Source organism: Budorcas taxicolor, chromosome 19 (assembly GCF_023091745.1).
Source record: "Budorcas taxicolor isolate Tak-1 chromosome 19, Takin1.1, whole genome shotgun sequence".
Taxonomy (NCBI): domain Eukaryota; kingdom Metazoa; phylum Chordata; class Mammalia; order Artiodactyla; family Bovidae; genus Budorcas; species Budorcas taxicolor.
Window position 1 is genome coordinate 49,980,472 of NC_068928.1, and position 24,061 is coordinate 50,004,532.

General features: G+C 48.8%; 1 protein-coding gene across 4 annotated transcripts in view; it reads left to right on the forward strand.

Moving 5' to 3' along the window:
* The first annotated feature begins 5,136 nt into the window (after window positions 1–5,136).
* Window positions 5,137–24,061, forward strand: part of CSNK1D (casein kinase 1 delta) — a 36,863-nt gene continuing 17,938 nt past the window's right edge. For 3 of the 4 annotated variants that reach the window (XM_052658177.1, XM_052658175.1, XM_052658176.1), the window contains exons 1-2: window positions 5,139–5,522; window positions 11,913–12,023. In XM_052658177.1, the coding sequence (XP_052514137.1) occupies window positions 5,447–5,522; window positions 11,913–12,023 (187 nt within the window). In that variant the 5' untranslated portion in view covers window positions 5,139–5,446. Of the gene's footprint in view, window positions 5,523–11,912; window positions 12,024–24,061 lie in introns of all 4 variants that reach the window. The other variant, XM_052658174.1, reaches the window with a different exon arrangement.

Sequence of the window (24,061 nt, forward strand, 5' to 3'; positions counted from 1 at the left end):
AACTAACAACAGAAAGGTCTTACCAGACCCACCCCCACAACATATGTCTTAAGATAACAAGATTAGTCAGAAAAACTTGTTAAGGAGAAACATGTTCTTGAGAAAGATACATTGTTATATTGACTAAAACAAAGCAAAGTAGAAAAAAACCTTTTATCTTCATGACCCAGATAACCACCATGATGTGATTACTGGGCTAGAGCCAGACATCCTGGAATGGGAAGTCAAGTGGGCCTTAGGAAGCATCACTACGAACAAAGCTGGTGGAGGTGATGGAATTCCAGTTGCGCTATTTCAAATCCTAAAGGATGCTGTTAAAGTGCTGCTTTAATATTTCAGCAAATTTGGAAAACTCAGCAGTGGCCACAGGACTGGAAAAGGTCAGTTCTCATTCCAATCCCAAACAATTTCAATGCCAAAGAATGCTCAAACTACCACACAATTGCACTCATCTCACATGCTAGTAAAGTAATGCTCAAAATTCTCCAAGCCAGGCTTCAACAGTACATAAACCATGAACTTTCAGATGTTCAAGCTGGATTTAGAAAGGGCAGAGGAACCAGAGATCAAATTGCCGACATCCATTGGATCATCAAGAAAGCAAGAGAGTTCCAGAAAATTGACTATGCCAAAGCCTTTGACTGTGTGGATCACAACAAACTGTGGAAAATTCTGAAAGAGATGGGAATACCAGACCACCTGACCTGAGCAATTTGTATGCAGGTCAAGAAGCAACAGTTAGAACTGGATGTGGAACAACAGACTGGTTCCAAATCAAGAAAGGAGTACGTCAAGGCTATATATTTAAATAACCCTGCTTATTTAACTTATATGCAGAGTACATCACGAGAAACCCTGGGCTGGATGAAGCACAAGCTGAATCAAGATTGCTGGGACAAATATCAATAACCTCAGATATGTAGATGACACCACCCTTATGGCAGAAACCAAAGAAGAACTAAAGAGCCTCTTGTTGAAGTAAAAGAGAAGAGTGAAAAAGTTGGCTTAAAACTCAACATTCAAAAAACGAAGATCATGGCATCCGGTCCTATCACTTCATGGCAAATAGATAAGGAAACAATGGGAACAGTGATTTTACTTTGGGGGCTCCAAAATCACTGCAGATGGTGACTGCAGCCATGAGATTAAAAGACACTTGCTCCTTGGAAGAAAAACTATGACCAACCTAGATGGCATATTAAAAAACAGAGACATTACTTTGCCAATAAAGGTCCATCTAGTCAAAGCTATAGTTTTTCCAGTAGTCATGTATGGATGTGAGAGTTGGACTGTAAAGAAAGCTGAGGGCCAAAGAATTGATGCTTTTGAACTGTGGTGTTGGAGAAGACTCTTGAGAGTCCCTTGGACAGCAAGGAGATCCAACCAGTCCATCCTAAAGGAAATTTATTGGAAGGACTGATGCTAAAGCTGAAACTCCAATACTTTGGCCACCTGATGCGAAGAACTGACTCATTAGAAAAGACCCTCATGCTGGGCAAGATTGAAGACAGGAGAAGGGGACGACAGAGGATGAGATGGGTTGGATGGCATCACAAATTTGATGGACATGAGTTTGAGCAAGCCCCAGGAGTTGGTGATGGACAGGGAAGCCTGGTGTGCTGCAGTCCATGGGGTCGCAAAGAGTCGGACATGACTGAGCGACTGAACTGAAAACAAAGCAATGTAGAATAAAACATCTGTCTTTTTCTCCTTAAGAGCCCCAGACCCCTTTCTCCTCCTTGGGGACCCTGGACTTCTTTTCAACCTACCTAGGAATTGACTCTCTCACCTAACCCATTAATTGACTCTTGCCAGTGACCCGTGACCTGGGGCAGAAAAAGAACCAAGGACCAAGACCAGTCAGTCAGCTGAAGATGGCACAGCAGGGAGGTCAGGGGAGCTCAGGGACAGAAATTACCTGAAGCCAGAGCAGCTAGCCAGAGGAGGAAGGAGAACAGAGGCAGTGGCTGGGAGGTATGGGGCTACAGTGAGATACAGCAGCCAGAGGACCCAGAGCATCTCCCAGATCCTACCCAGGCCCAGGTCAGGTGTCCTTCCAAGGACACAGGCACATTCATATGCCTCGTGTCTCTGGAGACTGGGGTGTGTATCTATCCCTCTCCCCCAAAAGGGTCTGACAACCCACAGCATGATGCCAGGATAGGATAAGGGAGGTGTGTGCTCTCAGGGGACAGGAAAATGCAGACCTTTGCAGCCTGATGTCAGCCCTGGTCTGACCTCAGAGAACACAATGGCTTCATTCATGCATGGGACATGCAGGAGTAGGTGTGGGGTACAGGCTTCTTTTGGGGGTGATGAAAATGTAAAATTGACTGTGATGGTGGTTGCTATATACTAAAAACCACTGGACTGTACATGAATTGTATACTCCGAAAGGGTGAAATGCGGTTTATCAACTCAATCTTGATAAAGCCACTCACAGAGGCGCATAGTCGTACCCAGCAGAAGCCCAGGAACCCTCTGCATACCAGGACACACAAGGTCTCAGCTTGCTTCCTTCACGCTCTGCTTTCACATGAGGGCAGAGGACAGGCTGGGCAGCCCCCTCCCTCAGAAGCTTCCTCACCTACCCAGGGAGTCACAGGGAGTTTGGGTTAAAGCAAAGGGGACCACGTGTTTGGAAGTGCATTAAAACTGCAGTGCCAGGTGGAGCGGGGATGGTCTGCATAGAGAGACACAGGGCTCTGACAGCGACATGCAGGGGATGGAAAGCAGTGTCAGGGACCCATGGGGAAATCTGGGCAGCAGAGAGGGGCCAGGAGGGAGAGGATCGGGTGAAAGGCCTCCAGCCTTTTGGATAAGACTTTCCTTCTGCAGTTTTAGATTAAAATAAAAAGACGCTGGGCAGAGGCAGATGGACCCCCAGCCCATTGAGGAACACACCTGGGGCAACCTGAGTGTGAGTGAGTTTTTGCGGGGGAGTGCTGGTAAAGTCAGTGTCCCTGCTGGAAGCAGAATCATGAGTCTTGGAGGGATGCACTGAAACCCACCCTGGCTGTGAAAGTGGGGTCTGAACCTGGCAGTTCTGCTTGGAAATGGCCTGGCCTAGGAGCTGGAAGTTCATCCATGTAAGTCATTCATGAAGTCAGGGTTTACTGAGTGCCTACTATATGCCAGGTGCAACCTGGGTGTCAGCTTGGAATCAGCCTGAGTTGGGATGCTAATGAGGCCATTTCCAACAAAAAGAACACTCACCTATGTGGCAGACTCCAGGCCACATGCCAGCCTTCCGGCCATGTTATTCCTGGTCCTGATATCATGCCCCAAGGGAGGGTCTAGGGCACTGACTTTGACCTTCTCAGGGTCACACAAGAGCAGGGATAGAGGGCAGAACATGAACACAGAGAGCATTGTGATTCCCGAAGGTGTATTAGGCCCCGTCCCAGGAGGCCAGAAGTGGGGAAGCAGCTCTCACTGCACAGCCTCTGCAAGCCCTGGCCCTTGGAAGTGTGCTTCACAAATGGGAAACTGAGGCACACACAGCAGATGGCCATGGGATTACCCTGACCAATTCTGGGGGCGGAGAGAAAAGGAGAAGCAGGCAGAATCCTGGGGCATGAGAGGAGCCCAAAGAGCTGCAGCTTCTTGTTGAGAAAGGACACTGAGGCCCCAGCAGGGGACTGCTGACCAGCAATCAGCCACAGGGCAGCTAAGGGAGTGGCCAGTCCAGTATTTCCAGGAAGCTGGGGCCAGACCCCTTTCTGTTTCTAGCCTGCACTCGTGGTTTCTCTGATGGGGGGACTGGGCACCTCAACAGCATATTCTGCCAGCAAGGCTATTTTTCACTAGTTTGCCAAAAATCTTCCCAACCCCCTAAGACTGAGAAACTAGGTTCACCACTGTGCGTGGATATGACATGGTCCTGATTGCCCACCACTCATTAGTGGTTGACCCCAGTTTGCCTTGAAGCCTCTCATACTGTCTTCCGGCACTACTATGTAACATTCAGGAACTGATGCTTGCTCCTCCAACCTGACCACCAATAGTGTTCAAACAGGGGCTGTACTACTGTGGCAGAATGGTGGAGAGGGAAGACTTGTGAATGGAGAGACCAGGCAGTTTCCTCCTCTGCATAATAGAGATGATGATCCAGAATCAACAGCCTGTGCAGCTATCTCACTCACACCTCTATGTAACCCCTGTGCTCAGAGTAGTATGCCTGTTGGCTGTCCAAAAATATGCATTAACAGCTTGTTCATGGTTCCTTCTTTTGGGTTGGGGTAGGAGATAGGCCGAGAGAAGAATCCAGGTGAAACTCATTTCCTTTTGGTTCAGGGGCCTCTCTGAAGAGCCAAAGCAGATTAAATGAAAACGGAGATCCAGTTTCCAGGAGACAGAACTGGAGAGGCAGGCGATGCAGGTCTCATCCTCTGAACCACGGTAACGTCAGCTTCACCTTTCAGCCTGACGCCAGAGGTCCTAGGACTGCTCCTCCTTCCGACAGAGGCTTGAGCTTCCTGTCGGCCCTTGAGCCTGCTGTAGGCCCGGGGCTTGGCTCATAGGGTGGGAGGGGAACTGCACAGTGCACGCCCTGGCCAGCCCAAGAAACCTGTGCACACTTGTGTCCCGGCCTGTGTCACTTCCTGCAGGCACCTGTGCAGGGAAGGGCGTCCCCACTCCCACCACCCCGGCCGCCGAGAGTCCCAAAGGCGTGGGTCTGGGGCCTGGAGAGACAGGCTGTCCCCTCTCTCCCTCCGGCAAAGGGCAGTGCCTGGAAGCCTGTCCCATGCCTGTCGCGAGGAGACGCTGGCTTCCCAGACACCTGCGGGGACAAACGAAGTCCCTGCGAGAGCACGTGGATCCTGCATGCGGAAAGGGACCAGGCAGGGGGCTCTCGGCCAGGGACTGCTGGGCGGGGGTGGGCAAGGAAAGGGGAGGACTGGCCGAGACACCCGTGAGTCGCGACTACGCGACACAGCACTGGCTCCAGGCCCAGCCCTCACCCAGGCTCTCTCCCGAGGCCCCGGCCGCGCCCCTAACCCCGCCCCTAGCCCTGCCCCTAGGCTGCGCGGTCTCGCCGCCTGCCCCTCCGCCCGAAGCCGCGGCCCCGCCCCTCGGCCAGCACAGCCCCGCCCCACTGGGTTGCTAGGGGAAGTGACGTCACAGCGCGATGGCGGCGGCTCCTTCAGGCAGCTGAAGGGAGATTTAGGCCCGGGAGATCCGAGTCCATCCGCGGCGGGGAGAGGGCGAGCGGGGCCGGCGGGGGCCGGGACAGGGGCGGCGGCGCTCGAACTGTCCCATCCGCCCCGTATTGAGGCGCTGGGAGCGGCGGGGCGACCGGAAAGCGATGGTGAAAGCGGGGCCGTGAGGGGGGCGGAGCCGGCAGCCGGACCCGCAGTAGCGGCAGCAGCGGCGCCGCCTCCCCGAGCTCAGACCCAGGAAGCGGCCGGGAGGGCAGGAGTAAACCGGTCCCGCCGTCGCCGTCATGGAGCTTAGAGTGGGGAACAGGTACCGGCTGGGCCGGAAGATCGGCAGCGGCTCCTTCGGAGACATCTATCTCGGTGAGGCGCCCCTCCCCCCGGCGCGGGCCACCCCAAACCGGCGTCCGCCGGCCCCGGTTCCGCTCCGGCCTCCGCCCCGGCGACCCCGCCCCCGACGACTCGAACCCCAGGCCCGACCCTCTTCGCCGCGGGCGGTGAGCCGGGTCCCCGCTGGTTCGGATCTCCCAGCTCCCCAGGCAGGAACTTCTGGCCTTTTTGACCCGCGCCCCTGCACCCCACCACCCCACTCCGAGGGCACCTGCTTAACCTGAGCTCGCGGCCCCTGAGCAGCGGCCGGGAGCCTCGGTTAGGCCCTCGCTGCCCGCTCTGCCTGCCCCGCTTGGTGTCCGCTCCCAGTGGCCCCCCCAGGCAGACAAAGGCCGTCGGCTAGTGCGGCTCCCACGTCCTACGCCCGTGCGGCGGGCACGAGAAGAGTCCGGGGCTGGCCGAGGCTTCCTCGGCGCTCCTCGTGACGGTGCAGCCTCAGCTGACCAGCCCCTCTGGCTCGGAGCCTGGGTCGTAGACCGCAGGTGGCGCACAGGGTCGCCTGGGGGCCAGTAGAGAACATGTTGCGCATCCAAGTTCCGTACTAGGTACCTCGGCTTAAACGAGAATGACATTCAGGTGATTCTGGACAAAGTCAGCGTTAGGGTGTTGGCAGACTTAGAGGCAAATAAAGTGGCAAAGCTCTACTCATTAGCTTACCCTTTTGCTATGAAAATTCTTCCAGGTAGACGAGGGGAAAGATTAGAACGTTCCGGATGGCTTCAGATTTCCAGTGAAAGAAAGCGCATATACATGTGTGTGATAAAAGGTTGTCTTGAGTCTTACAGTTGACAGTTTAAAAATACCTTATTGGGTTTTCCCAAAGGAATAATTGTATATAAGTTACTCCTACCCCCACATTTGGGGACGTTCAGCCTGGCACGCGGTGCGTGTGCAGAGGGACTCTCATTGCGCAAGTTTGGGGGTAAACATGCTCTGTGCTTGCGCAGCCCGCTCTGGTGTTTTTGTTTGGCTGGTGTCAGGGAGGGTCAGGAATAGCTTCGTTTGTCAGTAATGCTTCTGGTTATGCCTTTCAGATGGTCCCAAGTCCGTGTGCTCACTGCCCCATCCTTGGCTATAGTTCCCAAAAGGATGCACAACCTCCTGGGCTGACAGTGTAAGAGGAATCAGCCCTTAGGAGAGTTCCTAACTGTTTTTGGTACCCTTACCATACAGGGAAACCTGTCACATCCGTGTGTGCTTTACTGCCCTGCTGAGTAGAATACACTTTAGAGACACTTGGGTTTTGCTGTTTAAATATTTATGTCCGGTAGTCAGCAGTTGCCTTCTCAGCAGTGTTTTGGGAGGCAAAGTGCTGGGTAAATGCATGCTGTTTGCCTTATTTATAGAACAATAGATTTTGGCAAAAGTTTTAACCTAGGATCTAGGAGCCATACTGAAAAGCCAATCCATTAGCCACCTTTACACTGATAGGAAAAAGTCAGTGTTTTGAAACTTTGTGTTCTCTGGTCTGAAACCTTGCCAGACAGCTCTCTGCTTTCCAAAACTTTGTTCAGTCAGAGTGTGGAACACTGTCACCAGGTCATTCACAAAGAAGTTGAGAGTTTTGCAGGAGACCCTGTAGGCTTATTCACAAGTGTGTCCTTTGGGCCTCACCTTGTTCTGGGCACACCAGTGGTGCTTGATACAGATCATCATGCTGACTGGTCCCAGAGGGATCTGTCTTCAGTTTTCTCCTTCACATTTATCCTAAGATGGATTGACTGTGCCTCTTGAGTGCTCGTTATGAGTACCCACATGGCCCAGCCATTGGAGTACACTTAGAGTTACTTGTGTGCAGTTGGATACAACCAGTTATTTTCGTCAGCCTTGGCTCTTGGCCCATGTAGTGGTGGCTTCAGGCTACATGCTACCTCACTGAGAAAAATGTGACATGGTCTTGTTAGATTGAGATGTGACTGGAAAAGTGGGTCAGAGGTGGTTCAGTCGCTAAGTCGTGTCTGACTCTTTGTGACCCTGTGGACTGCAGCACCAGGCTCTCTGTCCTCGACTATATCCCAGAGTTTGCTCAGAATCATGTCCATTGAATTGGTGATGCCATCCAACCATCTTACCCTCTGCTGCACCCCGTTCTTTTGCCTTTAGTCTTTCCCAGCTCAGGGTGTTTTCCAGTGAGGTGGGTCTTCACATCAGGTGCCCAAAGTATTGGAGCTTCAGCATCAGTCCTTCCAATGAATATTCAGGGTTGATTTCTTTTAGGATTGACTGGTTTAATCTCCTTGCAGTCCAAGGGACTCTCAAGAGTCTTCTCTAGCACCACCATTCGAAAGCATCAATTCTTCAGCTCTCAGTCTTTTTTATGGTCCAAGGACCATGGGATGTATTGAGTCATCTGTACCACTGTTGTTTCTGGGTTTCCTTTTTTTTTCCATTTTTTAGGCAATTAATTAGTCATTAGTTGAGGAATGAGGAATTTGGTTCTCATCTTAAAATTATGTCCCACAAATTATAGTATGATGACAATTAAAAGTTGTTCCAATTGCTGTCACTTTGCTATAGGTCAGATCACTCTGGACGACTCCTCCTCCACCTTGCTTTGAGTGTGGGGTTTGGGGTCTTCTTGGACTTTGTAGCGCTTTCAGATGTTTGAAGCTGAGGGTTAAGAGCTGTCCTTCAGCTTGCTAAATGCCTTATGAACCAAGAAGGCCCAGAGCTGGCCTCCCTTCCCAGCAGCCTGCTGTGCTGACATGCGCACTCGGCACAGTGCCCTGCAGTTTGTTCCAGTCTTTCCCAAACTGTGAGCCCCCTGTTCTCATGGAGCTCTATTCTTGTCCATGTTTGGCTTGTAGAGGTGATTACAGTACCTTGGACCCACCCCGCTTTGTGATTGGTGGAATGGAGGAGGTTTTCTTCCTACCAGCTGTTGGCATTTGTACTTGATCCTGACAATCAGTTTGTCAGAGGATGGCCTCATCTGTCCAGTCTTCAACCCAGGTGGACTTTGCGGTTTGACTTTATCATATACACAGACACTTTGGGGGAGCTAAAGCTTAGTAACCTCTTCATACTTGGCTTTCATGTTTTTCCCTTCTCTGACTTTCATTTTTCTTCAGTGGGGTGTCTGGCACGCAGTAGAGGTTCCAAAATGGCTGACTGGCCAGGAGAGGAAAGCTGTTGCCAGTATGCAGCTCTTGTAGTCATACGCCTGTGTCCTTTACGGTGGTGGCTTGAGTGTTTGTAGATACCAGGTCAGCTGCTTTGTCAGTGGTTGTCCTGCAAGAGTAACTTTTGACCTGCTGTTGAGAGGCCTCTCCCTATTTCTTAAGATAAGACAGCCATCAATGGGAGTTAACCTTTCTCTTCCAGGAAAGGGCCAAGCTTAGAGTTAAGTTCACTTCATTTATCCTCTGTCTTTGCTGTCAACTTGAGGGACATAATTTTGTTTTCCTAGGACCAGCATTAACCTGTGTCTAAACATAGACTAGTGAGAGGGAACTCTCGTCTGACCGGCAGTGGAACTGCGCAAAAGAGCTGAGGTTGTTGGGGGATAAAACATCTCACTATAAACAAACATTAAGAGTAATCATGAAGTGCCATTTGGTTTTGACGTGCTCTGAATCTAGAACCCAGAGCTCAGTAATACCTTTCCAATTTTTTTGTTCCCCATCTAGAAGTATTTATAAAAGTTACCTGTTGTGGAAGGACCAAGTTTTGTCATTTCCAGTTGTGGCAGATGAGCACTTTTGTTAAATAAGATTAAAATGCAGCAGTGTCATGTTGCCATCAGAGCTCTTGGGTGCTTCCTCACTATCCTGTATTTCCCCTTTGTGGATTCGTGGCAGTTTGAGGACAAGACGTGGGCCAGCGCTGGTGGTAGAGCACAGCGGCTGCTGTCAGCCAGGGGGGTTGGGACAAGACTGCAGGGCTCCAGGGTGGTGCACCTCAGTTTTGCTCAGGGGTCTCTCACATTTAGTTCCCATGGAACATACAGAACTTGAAGCTCTGCTTCTTCACCCAGCGGTGAAGACCTTTGAGAGGAGACAGCCTGGAGTGGGTGCTGCCCTCAAGTCTGTTTGGCAGAGAACCCATGTCCAGCCTTTCCTCTTTCAGTCATCAGACTCAGGGCACCCTTCACATCTGTGATGCTGTAGAGGGCTGACTCTGTTGCTGATATGATCGTGGAGGGGGTGGACTCTGTGTCCTGGTGTAATCCTAGGGCAGGCTGACTCTGTTTGCTGGTGTAATCATAGAGGAGGTGAGCTGTTTCCTGGTGTAATCTTAGGTGAAGCTGACTCTTGCTCTGTGTGGTCTTGGGGGAGGCTGGCTTTGTTGCTGGTGTGATGTTAGGGGAGGCTGGAATTCAGTTGTGTTTCAGAGTTGCCTGTGGTCATTTGTCAGTATTGCAGGGTGACTCAGATGTTAGCTTTATCAACCATGATACAGTGGAGCTAGAAATGTTCTCAGCCTTCTTGAAGGTGTACGTTCAGTAGGTAGCCTGTGCAGGCTCAGGCTGTGTTGTCATTGAGATGCCTCTTGGCAAGGTTGACAGAACAGACACAGTTGAAAGAGCAAGAGTGCTATAGTCAGAGACTTCCTGATGCTCCTGCTTTGGGGGAGTAGCTGAGGCAGCTAGAAAGATGAGTCACCCGTTCCTCATGGGCTGGCAAGTTCAGTTCAGAGTTCCAGGTCCTCACAGGAACTCAGAGGTCATTTTCCACTTACACAGTACATTTTAAAATGACATCATTTCTCTTGTGATTATGTAAATTATCCCAATCTGAGGCAGGAAGCACAAAATGTATTAACTATCTTTTTTCGGAGTGCCCAGGAGTTTTTGTGGCATGTTAAATGGAGTTTTTCAGTTCAAGGTGGTCACTAACAGTGATCAAATGGTAGTTATTCCCATGGAACCCCAGCATTGGTGACCAGCTTTGTACCTAGGGCCACTAGAAATGGATACATTTCAAGCACCTGTCTGAGCAGACTAGAGGAGAAAGTTTCTCTTTCTTGGGCATTTACTGGGTTCGTGAATATCAAGCAGACAACTCTCCTGCAGGTCTTCATTGTTCTAGTGCTTGCTGACCTTACTCTGCCTTTTGTCCGGGAGTCTCAGTGTGCTTTGTAACCAGCAACCCATTCATCCCCACAACTCCAAGAAACAGACTCCTGGTCTCCCCTCTGAACTCAGATGGAGAGAGAAACTTGAGTTCCCAGGGACGGGCAACATTGCTTTGCCCAGCGTGGGTCTAGGTTTCGTCTGGGCTGCTGGAGCCAGTGTTAATTCCTTCGCAAACAACTGTACTTCTGGGAAGAATTAAAGTGCTTTAACTTAGAACTGGTGAGGAAAGCAAGGGGAGACCTAGGTATGTGCTGTCTAAGACTGCTTTTCCTATTCTCTAGTGAATGTGCCTTGGGAGGGCGAGGGGGGTCTTGTAGCATAGCTTTGAGTCAGACTGGCACTCAGGAACATTTGTGTGATAAGCCTGCATGGGTAGTGGTTGTCACGTATGTAAGTCCACATTGTAGTAAAGAAGAGAATGGGATCGTGAGGTTAAACCTCTGATCTTCAGTCATGGGCTTGTGATCAGGAGGTGTGAGCAGATATGTTGCTAGTTTTAGCACAAAATTGGCAAAAGATGAGTGACAAGTACGTATTGCATTGGTGTGATTAGGGCTTTGAGGACAAAACCCAGTCCTCATCCAGTGTCTGTAGGAGACACAGAGCAGTGTCCTGGTCCCTGGGAGGGAAGGGATGTGCTGGGTCTCCCTGGGCCTGACCTGTGTTGGGCAAATGATGGCTCCTGCCGTGTCGTGGGAACCAAGCCCCCTTGAGGACCACCCTGCTGTTTGTGGCTTGGTACTTGGGCCGCATGGACTGAGATGGGCTTAGACCATGTGGTTATTCAGTGGAAACCCAGCTTTCCCTCTGGAGAGAGGATTGTACACCCTTGAGGCCTATCAAGGAAGCATGGAGAAATGGGGTCGACTTGAAATGTGTTGCCCTGGGACTCCCTATGGTCTAGCCTAGGGTGGGTGAATGCAAGGCTGACCAGCAGGCTGGATGAGAAGGTTCAGACCAAGTAGGGGTCCTGTGGAGAGAACTGTACAGCCTGTCTCTGGGTCTCTGGTGATCAGCGGAGGACCATATGGAAGTGGTGGCATAATGCCATGTAAGACTTTTCTATACATATTACATACTCCCGTTTTAAAAAGTGAAAATAAGGTTATTTTCCCACAAGGATTTATCTACTGCTGACACCATTTTGTAGTAGAAAGTGGAGTACATCCATCAGCTGGTTGTCCTCAGAAGATTCTCATAGCACTGGTTTCTCCAATGTGTTGTAACATCGGGTTAGGTGGGAGATACCAGATGATTAACATTTGTGTTTTTTTTTCTTTGCCAAGGTACGGACATTGCTGCAGGAGAAGAAGTTGCCATCAAGCTTGAATGTGTCAAAACCAAACACCCTCAGCTCCACATTGAGAGCAAAATCTACAAAATGATGCAGGGAGGAGGTAATGATTTTTACCTATTAAGAAAACCAAGGTGGTGTTTGATAAGGGAGATGGCAGATGTCATGAATCACAGTCTGGTTGATTTGGAAAGGGTGCAGGAACGTTCATATCCTTGACCCCATCCTTTGGCTTCCTTCAGATACTATCTGAGAGGCCTGCAAAGGGCCTCGCTCGACCAACATCATTTAATGCTCTTTGCACGAATATTCCCTTTCTTAGGTTTTGTTATGTACTGGTGTCTTTGAACACGAGCTTATGTCAGCACTGACATGAAGCTTCCTGCTGATTCTCCTGTGCTGTCTCTGTCACGCTGGCAGCTTTGGGATGGTCCACAGACTCTTCCTCCTGAGTGAGACCCCTTCCAGCTCAGTTACTGTCTCGCTTCTGTGAAACCTCTCCTTGGGCTTGAGGGTATCTGATGTCAGAGAGCACCCATCCTGATTTCAGAGTCTCCCTTTTAGAATTCTCTAGACTTTGAGGATGTTTGGCTAATAGAGCAGGAAGGGGTCTTATTGGGGGTCTCAGTCCTGAAGACACTGCAGCATTTTGAAGGGTGTGCCTGTGCTGCTCCCCGGGGAGCTTGGAAAGCCTTGGCACAACCCTGAATGTCTTGAATTTCTCTGGGGACAGGGCTTTGTGTGTGAAGAATAGCTGTGTTATTCCCTTCAAGGCAGAAGCCCCCATGATACTTTCAGAGTTGGGGATGGGGGTAGGCTCCTAGGGCTTTGCCAAAGGAAAGCTTGTCTTCAGCAGAGTCTGTGTTGGCACTTTTGTCAAGTGGAAAGGGAGGACTGGTGAGGTGACTTCTTGGCATCTTTGCTTCACAAAGCAGTTTAATCTGTGCTACTACTACCAGAAACAAATTTGTGCTACTACTACCAGAAACCACCATATCTCTGTTGACGTAGCACAAGGTGTCTCTCTAGCAACATATACATCTTAAACAACATTCAGAGTCCTGTGAGATGATTGCAGAGGGGGTGTCCAGTGCCTCTTGTCCCTGGTATTAAGAGACCAGAAAAAACTGTAGGTTCTCGGATGGCACATAGACAGGAGACTCCCTGGCCCCTCCAGTGCCCAGGAGAAGTTGACAGAGGACCCTACCGGTGTGTCTACCCTCTGGAGGCCCTCAGTGAGCTTCTCAAGCACCAGGTGTGGTCTACACAGCTTTTAAGGTGGTGATGAATAGGAACAGGTGACTTGAGATATGGCCTTCATGGTGGAAGGAGCTTGGTGATGGGGATTGGATGAAACCTTCTGACTGAAAAGCCTGTGCATTTGAGGAGCAGCATCTCTGGGAACTCAGAAGCTGGGTGCCCAGGGACAGAGGGAAGGAGAAGAACTGATGTCAGGGAGGAGCTATGGAGTAGATTAATCTATGGAGTAGATTAAGACTCAACAAAGGGAATTCCCTGGTGGTCCAGTGATTAGGACTCTGCTTTCTCCACTAAGGGCACAGGTTCAATCCCTGGTCAGAGAACTAAGATCCTGCCTCAACAGAAAAGAGTTTATTTGGGTTAGAACAGGGTCTCTCCTCCGAAGCGTTACTGTTTATAGTGGAAGCTGTCTCCTGCATGGAGGACAGAGAGCAGCATCCTAGGTACCAGTAGTCCCTCACCCCCTCCCCCAAGTTGGGGTGATCAGAAATGTCTGCAGATGCTGCTAAACGCCCCTGCGTGTACTTTCCGCTTAGACCCCCTATTTTAGAATGCAAAAGATCACTTACGTTAGTCTTCCCATGCCCTTCCCGTAGGATCATGGAAACCCATCAGAATTCTAGAAAAGATATTCTCCTGTCTGACCCTAGCCACACGTAGATCGGGTTTTACTCTTGCTTCAGATATACACTTGGTGAATTCTATCAAGATGTAAATGTTTGTTTTAGAAAACTGATTCTGTCCGGGAGCAGAGGGCTCCATGCTGGTACTGTTTTGTGAGCTTGTCCTAGCTGGGATGGCAAAGGAGATAGAGGCCTCTGCCTGGAAACCTCATAGCTCTCCTGTTGGCCAGCCTTCTGTATCCATCTTAGGTGGTGCATCTCTGATACGGTTTTTTTTCTTTTTATGCTGAGCTCTGGGCTTCTTTGCAGACAGTTGATAAATTGACAGCATCATAGGAGAAAACTTGTAGCCCAGGGCTTGCTTTGCCCTCTCTAGCTTGTAGTACAGTATTGCCTGGGTTGCTGCCTGGTAACAGTGGCCTTGCAGTACTCCACTAGAGAGAGCTGCTGTGCTGGCTCACTCAGGCCACCTAGGGGAGGGGTTGGCATTTAAAAACAACAACAACATGTTTTGGGGTGTGGATGAGGTGGGTGAAAAGTTTCGGTTGTATGGTAGCATTTGGTAACCAGATTTACAGTGGTGATCATCTTTTATTAGTGTATACAAAGATGAAATTGTATACTTGAAACTAATATGTTTTACACCAATTTTACTTCAATAAAAGCAAAAGCAAAAAAAAGACACACTAGTGTCAGGTATTGTTGAAAGTGTTTTTACATGTGCTGGCACATTCACCACCACAGTCCTGTGCAGTAGGTATCATCACCCTCATATAATGAAACTGAGGCTGTTTCTAAAGAACACAGATTTGAACATGAACACTGTAGCTCCCAGACCACTCCTACAGAGCAGCCCTCCATGGGGGTCAGCAATCAGGAACGAGCCCCAGATCTAGTTGGTGCAATAGATTAAAAAACTTGAAATAGCAGAAATAATTTTAAGTTAATTATGTTGGTGAAGGACTTGGGTGGACACCCAGTTTTTATCAAAACAAAGTGGACTGCCAGGCAGAACCTAGAGGCTGACTGCACTTTCCAGTCCTAAGAACCCCACAAAGTATATTTAGACCACATTCTCCTTGGGAAACCTTTGAGTGGAGATCTTTTGTTTAGGTCAGAGCTACTTCTGGTTGAGGCTTGTGGCGGGTTGGGAGGAGAGGGTGGGCCCTTTGTATGAGAATTCAGGCCAGGGGTGAAGGGTGGGAGCTCTGCGCTGATGGTGGGTAAATGCCACCAGTGACTTGGCAGTAGAAACAGGTGGCCTCTCACCCAAGTTCACTCTCATTTTACATGCCTGGTCAGTTCCCACAGTATATTTAAGACAGTTATGATCTTTTTTATTAGGAAAGGTTTTACAGTACCTAAGAACATGTAGAGCTCGTGGCTATTGGAATACTAAAATGAACCCCCAGAACTCCCATGTGCTTGAGAGAGAGAGCAGGAAGGCCTTCGGCACCTGTGTGCCCACTCCAGGACTTCTCTACAGCTGCCCAAAGCCTGTCTGTCCTTGCTTAGTTTGTTTCTTTTTTTTTTTTCTCCATTATCCTGCAAGAAGTTAGTTTTTTAAAATCTAATGACATTGCCCAGAAACGTTTGGCCATTGTATTTACAGTTGTTTTAAGGTTGAATTGCCAAACACTTCATGAACAATTGTATTTGCATTAATACTGAGTCCCTATGTTTACATTGAAACTTTCCACAAATCCAATGGAAAGCATTTACCTAGCGGTATCCCTCGTTTTTCATCCCCAGGCATGTATTTTGGTTATCTTTGGACTGAATGAGGGAGAAAGTATTAAGTGTCCAGACCTGCACATAACAGTCCAAGTGACCCATTTCCCGTGTTAAGGGTGAGTGAGCAGGGGCAGCTGAGTGTCCCTGGCGTGGCTGGTCACCAGGTGGCACTCCCGTGGCTGTGTCTCTCACCTGCGGCCTCACATGTCCTGCCCCAGCCCCAGGAGCGGCACTCTGGCATCCCAGGTGCGTTCCAGCTTTCTGGTCTCGCTGCATCACACCTCTGAGGTCATGGAGCAGCTGTCTGTGCACAGGGAGTGGGGTTATTCTTGTGAGTGGCTTTAGAGTTGATTGTTGCCTGGACCTCAGCGTTTAGTTTGTAAGACAGTCTGCTAAGGGTGAAGCAGGCTGCGTAGCATCTTCCTCTCTGGCCAGGGAACGGAGAAGAGGAGCACCCTGCTTCTACTGCGTCTTATCCTAGGGTGATAAGGTGTTGTTGGTGTCGCCAGTAAGAGACGGTGCTGCCAGTGAAACAGACCCTCAGAGCAGATGAGTGGCAGGTCCGTGCCCGACGCCTCCCTGGTTCACACGCTTCTGAACATGAGTAATACAGTCTTACTGTGTGTATTCTACAATTTTCCTCTTTGACCTGCTGTGTTCCTGAGGTTCTTCAACGTTGACACAGTTGTGGCTCGATGGATTTCGTTGCGGTTTATAGGCTCTTGTGTCTCCATAAACAGACCTCCCTGTGTTGAGGAGGAGCCCTGGCTGGCTTCTAGGGTTTTGCTCTTAAGCGTGGAGCCACAGTGACTCCCTTGCCCATACCCGCTGGTGCAGAGCCTATTGGTGGAAAGGCATTCTGTGAAGCAGGCAGGTGCTCGGCCTGTAGGGTGGCACCCCAGCCACAGGGATGTGTTCCCAGGTGGTTACCCACATTTGCCTTCACCTGGACAGTCTCAGGGGGCTCCTGTTAGATCCACATCATCTTCAACCTTGCCATTAATCATTTTTCTCCAGTGTGACTTGGCATGTCTCAGCTAGCAGAGAAGGGGGAAGTTTCAAAGAATAAGGATGGAGAAGAAAGAAAATTTACTTGTGCATGATCTGACTTCCTACGTAGGAAACGAGCAAGACAAGTTAGAGTGGTGAGCCAGACACTTCAGATCAAAGTATAAAATTAGTTGTCTTATTACACCAACAACAGTCAGATAGGAAATATAATTCTTTTTCCCCTCAATGCAAGCGAGTGTTTATTCTTTACATTTGACAGGGAAAAGAGCCAGCCCATGTGACAGGACATGGCGAGTGAGAAAGGAAGTGGGGGCACAGCAGAGTCAGCCACTGAGTCTTTGCTTTCCAGGGGTGACGTCCCTGCAGCCCCAAGGCTGAAGTCTCCTGTAGTTGGAGAGCAAGGGGAAGGGGAACCAGGAGAGGACAAACTACTCCTTCCTCATAAATTCAAGATTTCAAACAAAGCTTTGGTGTCTAACAGAGAACATGGAGTTATATTTGTTTCCTGTTGAACAGAGACATTACTTTGCCAACAAAGGTCCATCTAGTCAAGGCTGTGGTTCTTTCAGTGGTCATGTATGGAAGTGAGAGTTGGACTGTGAAGAAAGCTGAGCGCGGAAGAATTGATGCTTTTGAACTGTGGTGTTGGAGAAGATGCTTGAGAGTCCCTTGGACTGCAAGGAGATCCAACCAGTCCATTCTGAAGGAGATCAGCCCTGGGATTTCTTTGGAAAGAATGATGCTAAAGCTGAAGCTCCAGTACTTTGGCCACCTCATGTGAAGAGTTGATTCATTGGAAAAGACTCTGATGTTGGGAGGGATTGGGGGCAGGAGGAGAAAGGGACGACAGAGGATGAGATGGCTGGATGGCATCACGGACTCGATGGACCTGAGTCTGAGTGAACTCCGGGAGTTGGTGATGGACCGGGAGGCCTGGCGTGCTGCGATTCATGGGGTTGCAAAGAGTTGGACACGACTGAGCAACTGAACTGAACTGAACTGAGACAGTCATGTGGCCACTTGGATAGACGTTTCTTATACTTGCACAAAAGCTCTTGAGTGACCTTGAGATACATACATCTTCCCCTGAGTGGTCTCCCAACCTCACTTTCTACAAAGAAGCCCCCCCACCCACCTTGCTTCTCTCTTGCCTAGGATTTGAGATTAAAGTAGGTTTGATCCATGCAAATTCAGCAGTGCGTTTGTCATGAATCATGTCAAGTAATGGCCTTGACTTGGAGTTGGGAACAAGGAATGGAAAATTTCTGGCTGCTTCAATACTTCTAGACAAACATTTTGAGTTGTGGAGATACCCCCACAGACTAAGGTACAGGTGTGTTGGTAAGGATGGAGAAGGGAGTAGGAGTCAAGTTTTTAGTACAGAAGATTTGGTCTGAAATGGGGGAAGGTAACATGAAAGAAGGTCTTAAGACCCGTTTTGAGATGGGGGGTGGGACACCCCCAGATTTGTGTCTCAGATCCTTTGCCTGGTGCACAGCCTTTTATCTGGCTCTTCTTTGAATACAGTAGGAAGCTTGCAACCAACAAAACCCCAGAAGAACATGGGAAAAGGCCACTGCCTTATATCTACACCGACTAAGCTACCTGGTGTTATTTCCAGATCAGTGACTCATGAACTCCTGTGAAGCCCCAGCAGAGAGTGAGTGGAGGGGCAGACACTGGGGCGACAGAGCCCAGCCTCAGACGCGCATCCCTCCGCGTGCTCCAGTGCAGCCACCCCGTTCCAGCACAGAGAGTCCCGGCTCGGGAACTGAGCCCTTTGCCTTCAGCTGCCACAACACTGACCACTGCTGCTGGGGGCAGGTTGCTGACGCCCGACACTAGGAAGAAGCCCTTGCCTGTGGTCTTGAGAAGCCAAGGCAAGAAAGCTCAGCGTTATTAAAGCCTAAGGATTTTGCTTCATCTTCACCTGGAAGCTCGAGCTGCGTATAGATAGAGGTACCCTTTGAACCCACTTTTTACAGACACACAGGAACCTTGATGAAGGCTCAGGGAGGTGAAGCAGGTCTTTGCCTGGGATCGGAGGTCCGAAACGGGAATCCCTCATCACACATACAGACAGCCCTTACCCAACCATGGTTTCCTCTTGGTGCTATTACCTGGTCCTGCCTCTCCTGACCTGTCTACACCACATTTCCTGCTCAAACTGATTTCCACATGGGGCAACAGTTAAAACCTTGTCTCCAGTGGAGCACTGATGGTAGAGAATGGACTGCTCGAGACTGAAATACACAATGGAGCATTTCTATGAAGGAAAAAGTTAAAATGCAGATGGTTCATTTGCACATAGCTAGTGCAGCTTGGCATCCTGAGAAGGTGGGCCCTGGGGAGCAGTAAACAAGTGGTGCTGGCTTCGGTGGAGGGAGAGGGCTAGCAGGTCTGCAGCTGTTGCCAGCCATCTCTGCCTGTCCTCAGTCCCGTGTCCTATCCCAAGAACAGGTCAGGAGGAGGCCGGCGGAGGAGGCCTGCCTCAGCCCTGAGAGGGGGGTTCCCAGAGAGCAGTGGCGTGTCCTGTGGTCTTGTGTTCAGCCTTCTCTGACGCAGGAAGTGTTATTACTACATAGCCTTCCACAGGAAAACACTTCCGTGTCTTGGCCACTTGCAAAAGCTGGAAATTTGGGAGTGGAGACCAAGAGGTATGCGGTTCTGGAGGTATGTCCCCCCCGCCTGCAAGTACTTGCCCAGAGCGTTCTTCCTCTGTCTCACCCCTCCCCTTGCCAAGAAGGAAGTGGGGGGATGCCATGAACCCTGCCTGAGATCCATGGCAGTGTCCCTACTCACCCTTTCCCTGCTTTTGCCACTGTGCTCCTCAAACCTTGGATTGCAAAAAGATAGCCCCTACCGTGGCTGCTTTCAGCCCCCTGGTGCCTCTCACTCCACCTACAGAACATCTACCAGGACTGGTGACTGGAGAGACTCCATTCACTTGGGGGACTTCTCAAAGGTCAGCTCCACTGCTTTGCCCTCCTTCAGGTTCCATAAGCCCTCTGTGTACAGCTCACTCTAGGGCTTAGAGACATCTACTTGGAGGTCAGGTATGACCCCAGGGGTCATGGATGGGAAGCTGAACCTGGCGCATAGTGACCCACTGGCACCTTGGCACAGCCACCTGCAGACATCTCGTTGGACAAAGAACCTAGATCCCTGGTCAGGTGGCTGTTGGCCCCAGAGAAGTCCAGAGGCCAAAGTGTTGTTCTTATAATACTGTTTACAGTAGTGAAAGACAAACCATAAGGTACAGAGGAATAAACCCTAAGCCAGGTGTGACCTGTATGTAGAAAATGCATTGGGGGATACTGATGAGGACTCAAGCAAGCGGAGACATTCTGTTCATGGAGAGGACGACTCAACAAGATGTTGTGTTCCAGAGCTGCTCAGAGAGAGGGCTCAGGGGATTCTACTCAGAGTCCAGCCGGGCCCTCCCCCCACGGGACAGGCTGACAGATTTGAAGAGCAGTGAAGGGCCAGGTTGACCGAGACGTAAATGCCACACACTCAGCCGGCACCCAGATGGCAGCTTCTAGTATCACTCCCCACCAGGAGGAGCCCAGATTCCAGGGTGAGGCGGGAAGAGGGACGGTGAGTCTGAAGCAAGTGACTGAAAGGAAAGACGTGCTTAGCCTCTAACAGGTACTCTGGCAGGAGTCCCGAGGACACAGGAACGCACTTGAAGTGGCTTCAATTAAAGCCTCATCATGAGTAACGGATTATAATATGTGGAAGAGATTCTCAGCACTTCTATTCACTTCATAGTTCTTTTGGACAAAAAAAAGAAAAGGTATCCGAATTGGCAAGGAAGAGGTAAAATTGTCCAATGTGCAGGTAGGCGTGTAGAAAACCCTGTGTACCGACTTCACACACAAACTACCAGAACTGACAATGGATTCATCAAGGCAGCAGGGCACAGGCGCAACATAGAGGAGTCTGTGTCGTTTCTTTACACTAACAGTGGAATCACACAAAGGGAAGGTGAAAAGACAGTCCGTTAAGAATTATACCAAATAGTATAAAATACTTAGGAATAAGCCTAAGCGAGGAGGGTGAAAGACATATGCTGAGAACGACAGAAGGTTGATAAAGGAAATTGAGGATGAGTTAAAGAAATGGAAAGATACACCGTGCTTTTGGATTGGAGGAATGAATACCGTTTAAATGGCCATGCTACTTAAAGCAATCTACAGAGTGGATGTGACCCCTATCAAATTAGCCATGACATGCTTCACAGAACCAGAACAAATAGTCCTAAAATTTATGTGATACACGGAAGAGGGGAGAATTCATGCATCCACAATACTCTGCACACCCACACACACAATCCTAAAATTTATATGACGCATGGAAGAGGGACGAGTTCATGAGTCCACAGTGCTCTCCACACACACAATTCATGAGTCTACAGTGTTCTATACAGAGGCGCATGCACAAAGTTAAGCTCCACAGAGGGGCAGAAGGAACAATCAGATGGAAACTTGCCACTTTGTGGACACTGTTTTGTTACTTGATAGGTTTAAAGGGTAATTGGATGGATACAAACATACCAGGTTGGTACAAAAGTAAATTACTGCCAACCCTGAATTTTAAATCACTTTAACTAGGCTCAAAGACATCTTTATTGATCAAAACAGGAACCATTACAATGAATACATTGTTGCAAACAAGAAATAAGTTTGTTTATTCAAATCTGTAGCATAAAAATCTGTGCTTCAGGATTAGACCAACTTTTGGGAAGCGTTTTCTGCCTCTTGCTGGTTGTAGAAGCATTTTGCTTGCAAAAGAAGGTTGTTGAGATGCTTGAAGAAGTGGTAGTTGGTTGACAAGAGATCAGGTGAATATGGTGGATGAGGCAAAGCTTTGTAGCCCAATTTGTTCAACTTTTGAAGAATTGGTTGCACGAGGTACAGTTGGGTGTGTTGTGGAGAATTGGACCCATTCTGTTGCCCAACACAGCCATTGCAGTTTTCGGTGCATCTCATCGATTTGCTGAGCATACTTCTCAGATGTAATGGTTTCACTGGAATTCAGAAAGTTGTAGTGGATTAGACAGGCAGCAGACCACCAAACAGTGACCATGACCTTGTTTTTGGTACAGTTTTGGCTTTGGGAAGAGCTCTGGAACTTCTGTTTCTTCTCAGTCCAGCCCCTGAGCTAGTTGTTGCTGGTTGTGGTATAAAATCCACTTTGCATTGCATGTCATAATCTGATTGAGAATGGTTCATTGTTTTGTAGAATAAGAGAAGATGACACTTCAGAACAACAGTTTTTCAAAATTTTCGGTCAGCTCTTGAGGCACCTACTTAGCAAGCCTTTTCACCTTTCCTATTTGCTTCAGATGCCAAACAACCACAGAATGGTTGACATTGAGTTCTTTGGCAGTTTCTCGTGTACTCTTAAGAGGATCAGCTTTGATGATGTTCTGAGTTTGTCACTGTCCACTTCTGGTGGCCAGCCACTACGCTTATCTTCAAGGCTCTCGTCTCCTTTGCAGAACTTCACATACATTCATTAGCAGTTCCTGGGTCAAATGTAATGATATTGCAAGTTGTCTCTGCTGCTTTCCGACCTATTTTGTACTCAAATAAGATTGCTTGAATTTGCTTTTTGTCTAGCATCATTTCCATGGTCTAAAATAAATGTAAAATAAACAGCAAGTAATATATTAGCAAAAAAAACATAAAGTGAGAAATGGACATTAAAATGATGCATAGCATAACCACATTGAAGAATGTATTCCATTATTAAACAGCAAAGTTCAGCAATGCAAAACCACAGTTACTTTTACACCAACCTGATACAAGTTCAAGTATTGACACTGCCCTCAAAGCTTCATCCACAGATTACTTTTTTTTCCCTCACAGATTCAGTTCAGTGGCTCAGTCGTATCCAACTCTTTGCGACCCCATGAATCGCAACACGCCAGGCCTCCCTGTCCATCACCAACTCCCGGAGTTCACTCAAACTCATGTCCATCGAGTCCATGATGCCATCCAACCGTCTCATCCTCTGTCATCCCCTTCTCCTCCCGCCCCCAACCCCTCCCAGCATCATGGTCTTTTCCAATGAGTCAGCTCTGCATGAGGTGGCCAAAGTATTGGAGTTTCAGCTTCAGGATCAGTTGCAGATTATGTATTAATAATAAAGAGGGGAATTCCCTGGTGGTCCACTGGTTAAGACTCCATGCTTTCACTGCCTAGGACCCAGGTCCAGAACCTGGTGAGGGAACTAAGATCCCACATGCCCTGCAGGCACAGCCAAAATAACTTACAGTAACAAAGAAAAAGTACTTTTTGTTGGAGAAATCTGGCAGATTTCCATCTGTCAGGTGATCAGAACCAGCAATCAGGCAAATCCAAAACTGAGGACCATTCAGAATTGACCTGAACTCTTCAAAAATTTCTCTTTGATAGAAGATTAAAAAACTGTTGTAGACTTAACCATGACGACTGCATGGCAGTGCATGGTTCTAGATTGTGCCCTAGGCAGGGGGACTGCTGTGAAGGACATTACTGGGACAGGCAGGTGGACCAGTGTGGTGTGGACTGTGTCTGCGCTGTGTCACACATGTCGCCTGCAGTGCCGTGCCGCCACACTCAGCTGCAGAAAGACCCTCGTGGGCACAGGATTCTGACCTCAGTGGAGGAGGTGTAATGGCCAGTGAGGGAGGCCTTGTGAACAGACGTGGCTGAGGTTGCTGAAAGTCCTGCCTCCCCTCACCCCAAAATCCACTTCAGATGGCTCAGGTGACTTTAGCGTGAAGAGAAAACTAAAACATTCTGGTTTTTTTTTTTTTTTTTTTAAGCAGCGTTATTGAGAGGAATCAAACTGCATGTATTTTGAGTGTGGTGGTTTGAGAATTTTACCACGTCTGTCCTCTCAAGAAACCATTGCCGTAATCAAGGTGACAAACATATCCGTTGCTCTTCAAAGCTTGTTGGGTCCTTTTGTGCTTCCTCTACCCCCGCTTTTTGTCATCTGCTTCTGTTGCTATAGGTTGGTTTGCATTTTCTAGAGCTTCCTGTGCAACGAGTAGTACTGTGTGTACTTTCTTTTGAGAATCTATGTGTCAATGGTTACTCCTTTTTATTGCTGAGAGTTATTCCCTTGGATGCCTAGTTTCTTTATCCCTGCACCTGTTCATGGGCACTTGGATTTGTTCCAGGTGTCAGGCACTCCAAACAAAGCTGCTGTGAACTTTCGTGTATATATGGACATTCATATCCTTTTCCTCCTGGGTAAGTGACTAGGAATGGAATGGCTGAACCAAAAGTAGTGAATGTTTTTTCTCTTTGAAGAAACTGCCAGACCGCTTGTACTTATGTTCCCACCAGCAGCATACAAGGGCTTTGTTGGTTCATATCTTTCAAATAACTTGTTTGTTTCACCTAAGTTACTGAATGTATTGGCATAAAGCTGTTTATATTGCCCCATGTTTGTGCGTGTTCAATTGCTTGGTCATTCTGACTCTTTGTGACCCCACGGACTGTAGCCCCCCAGG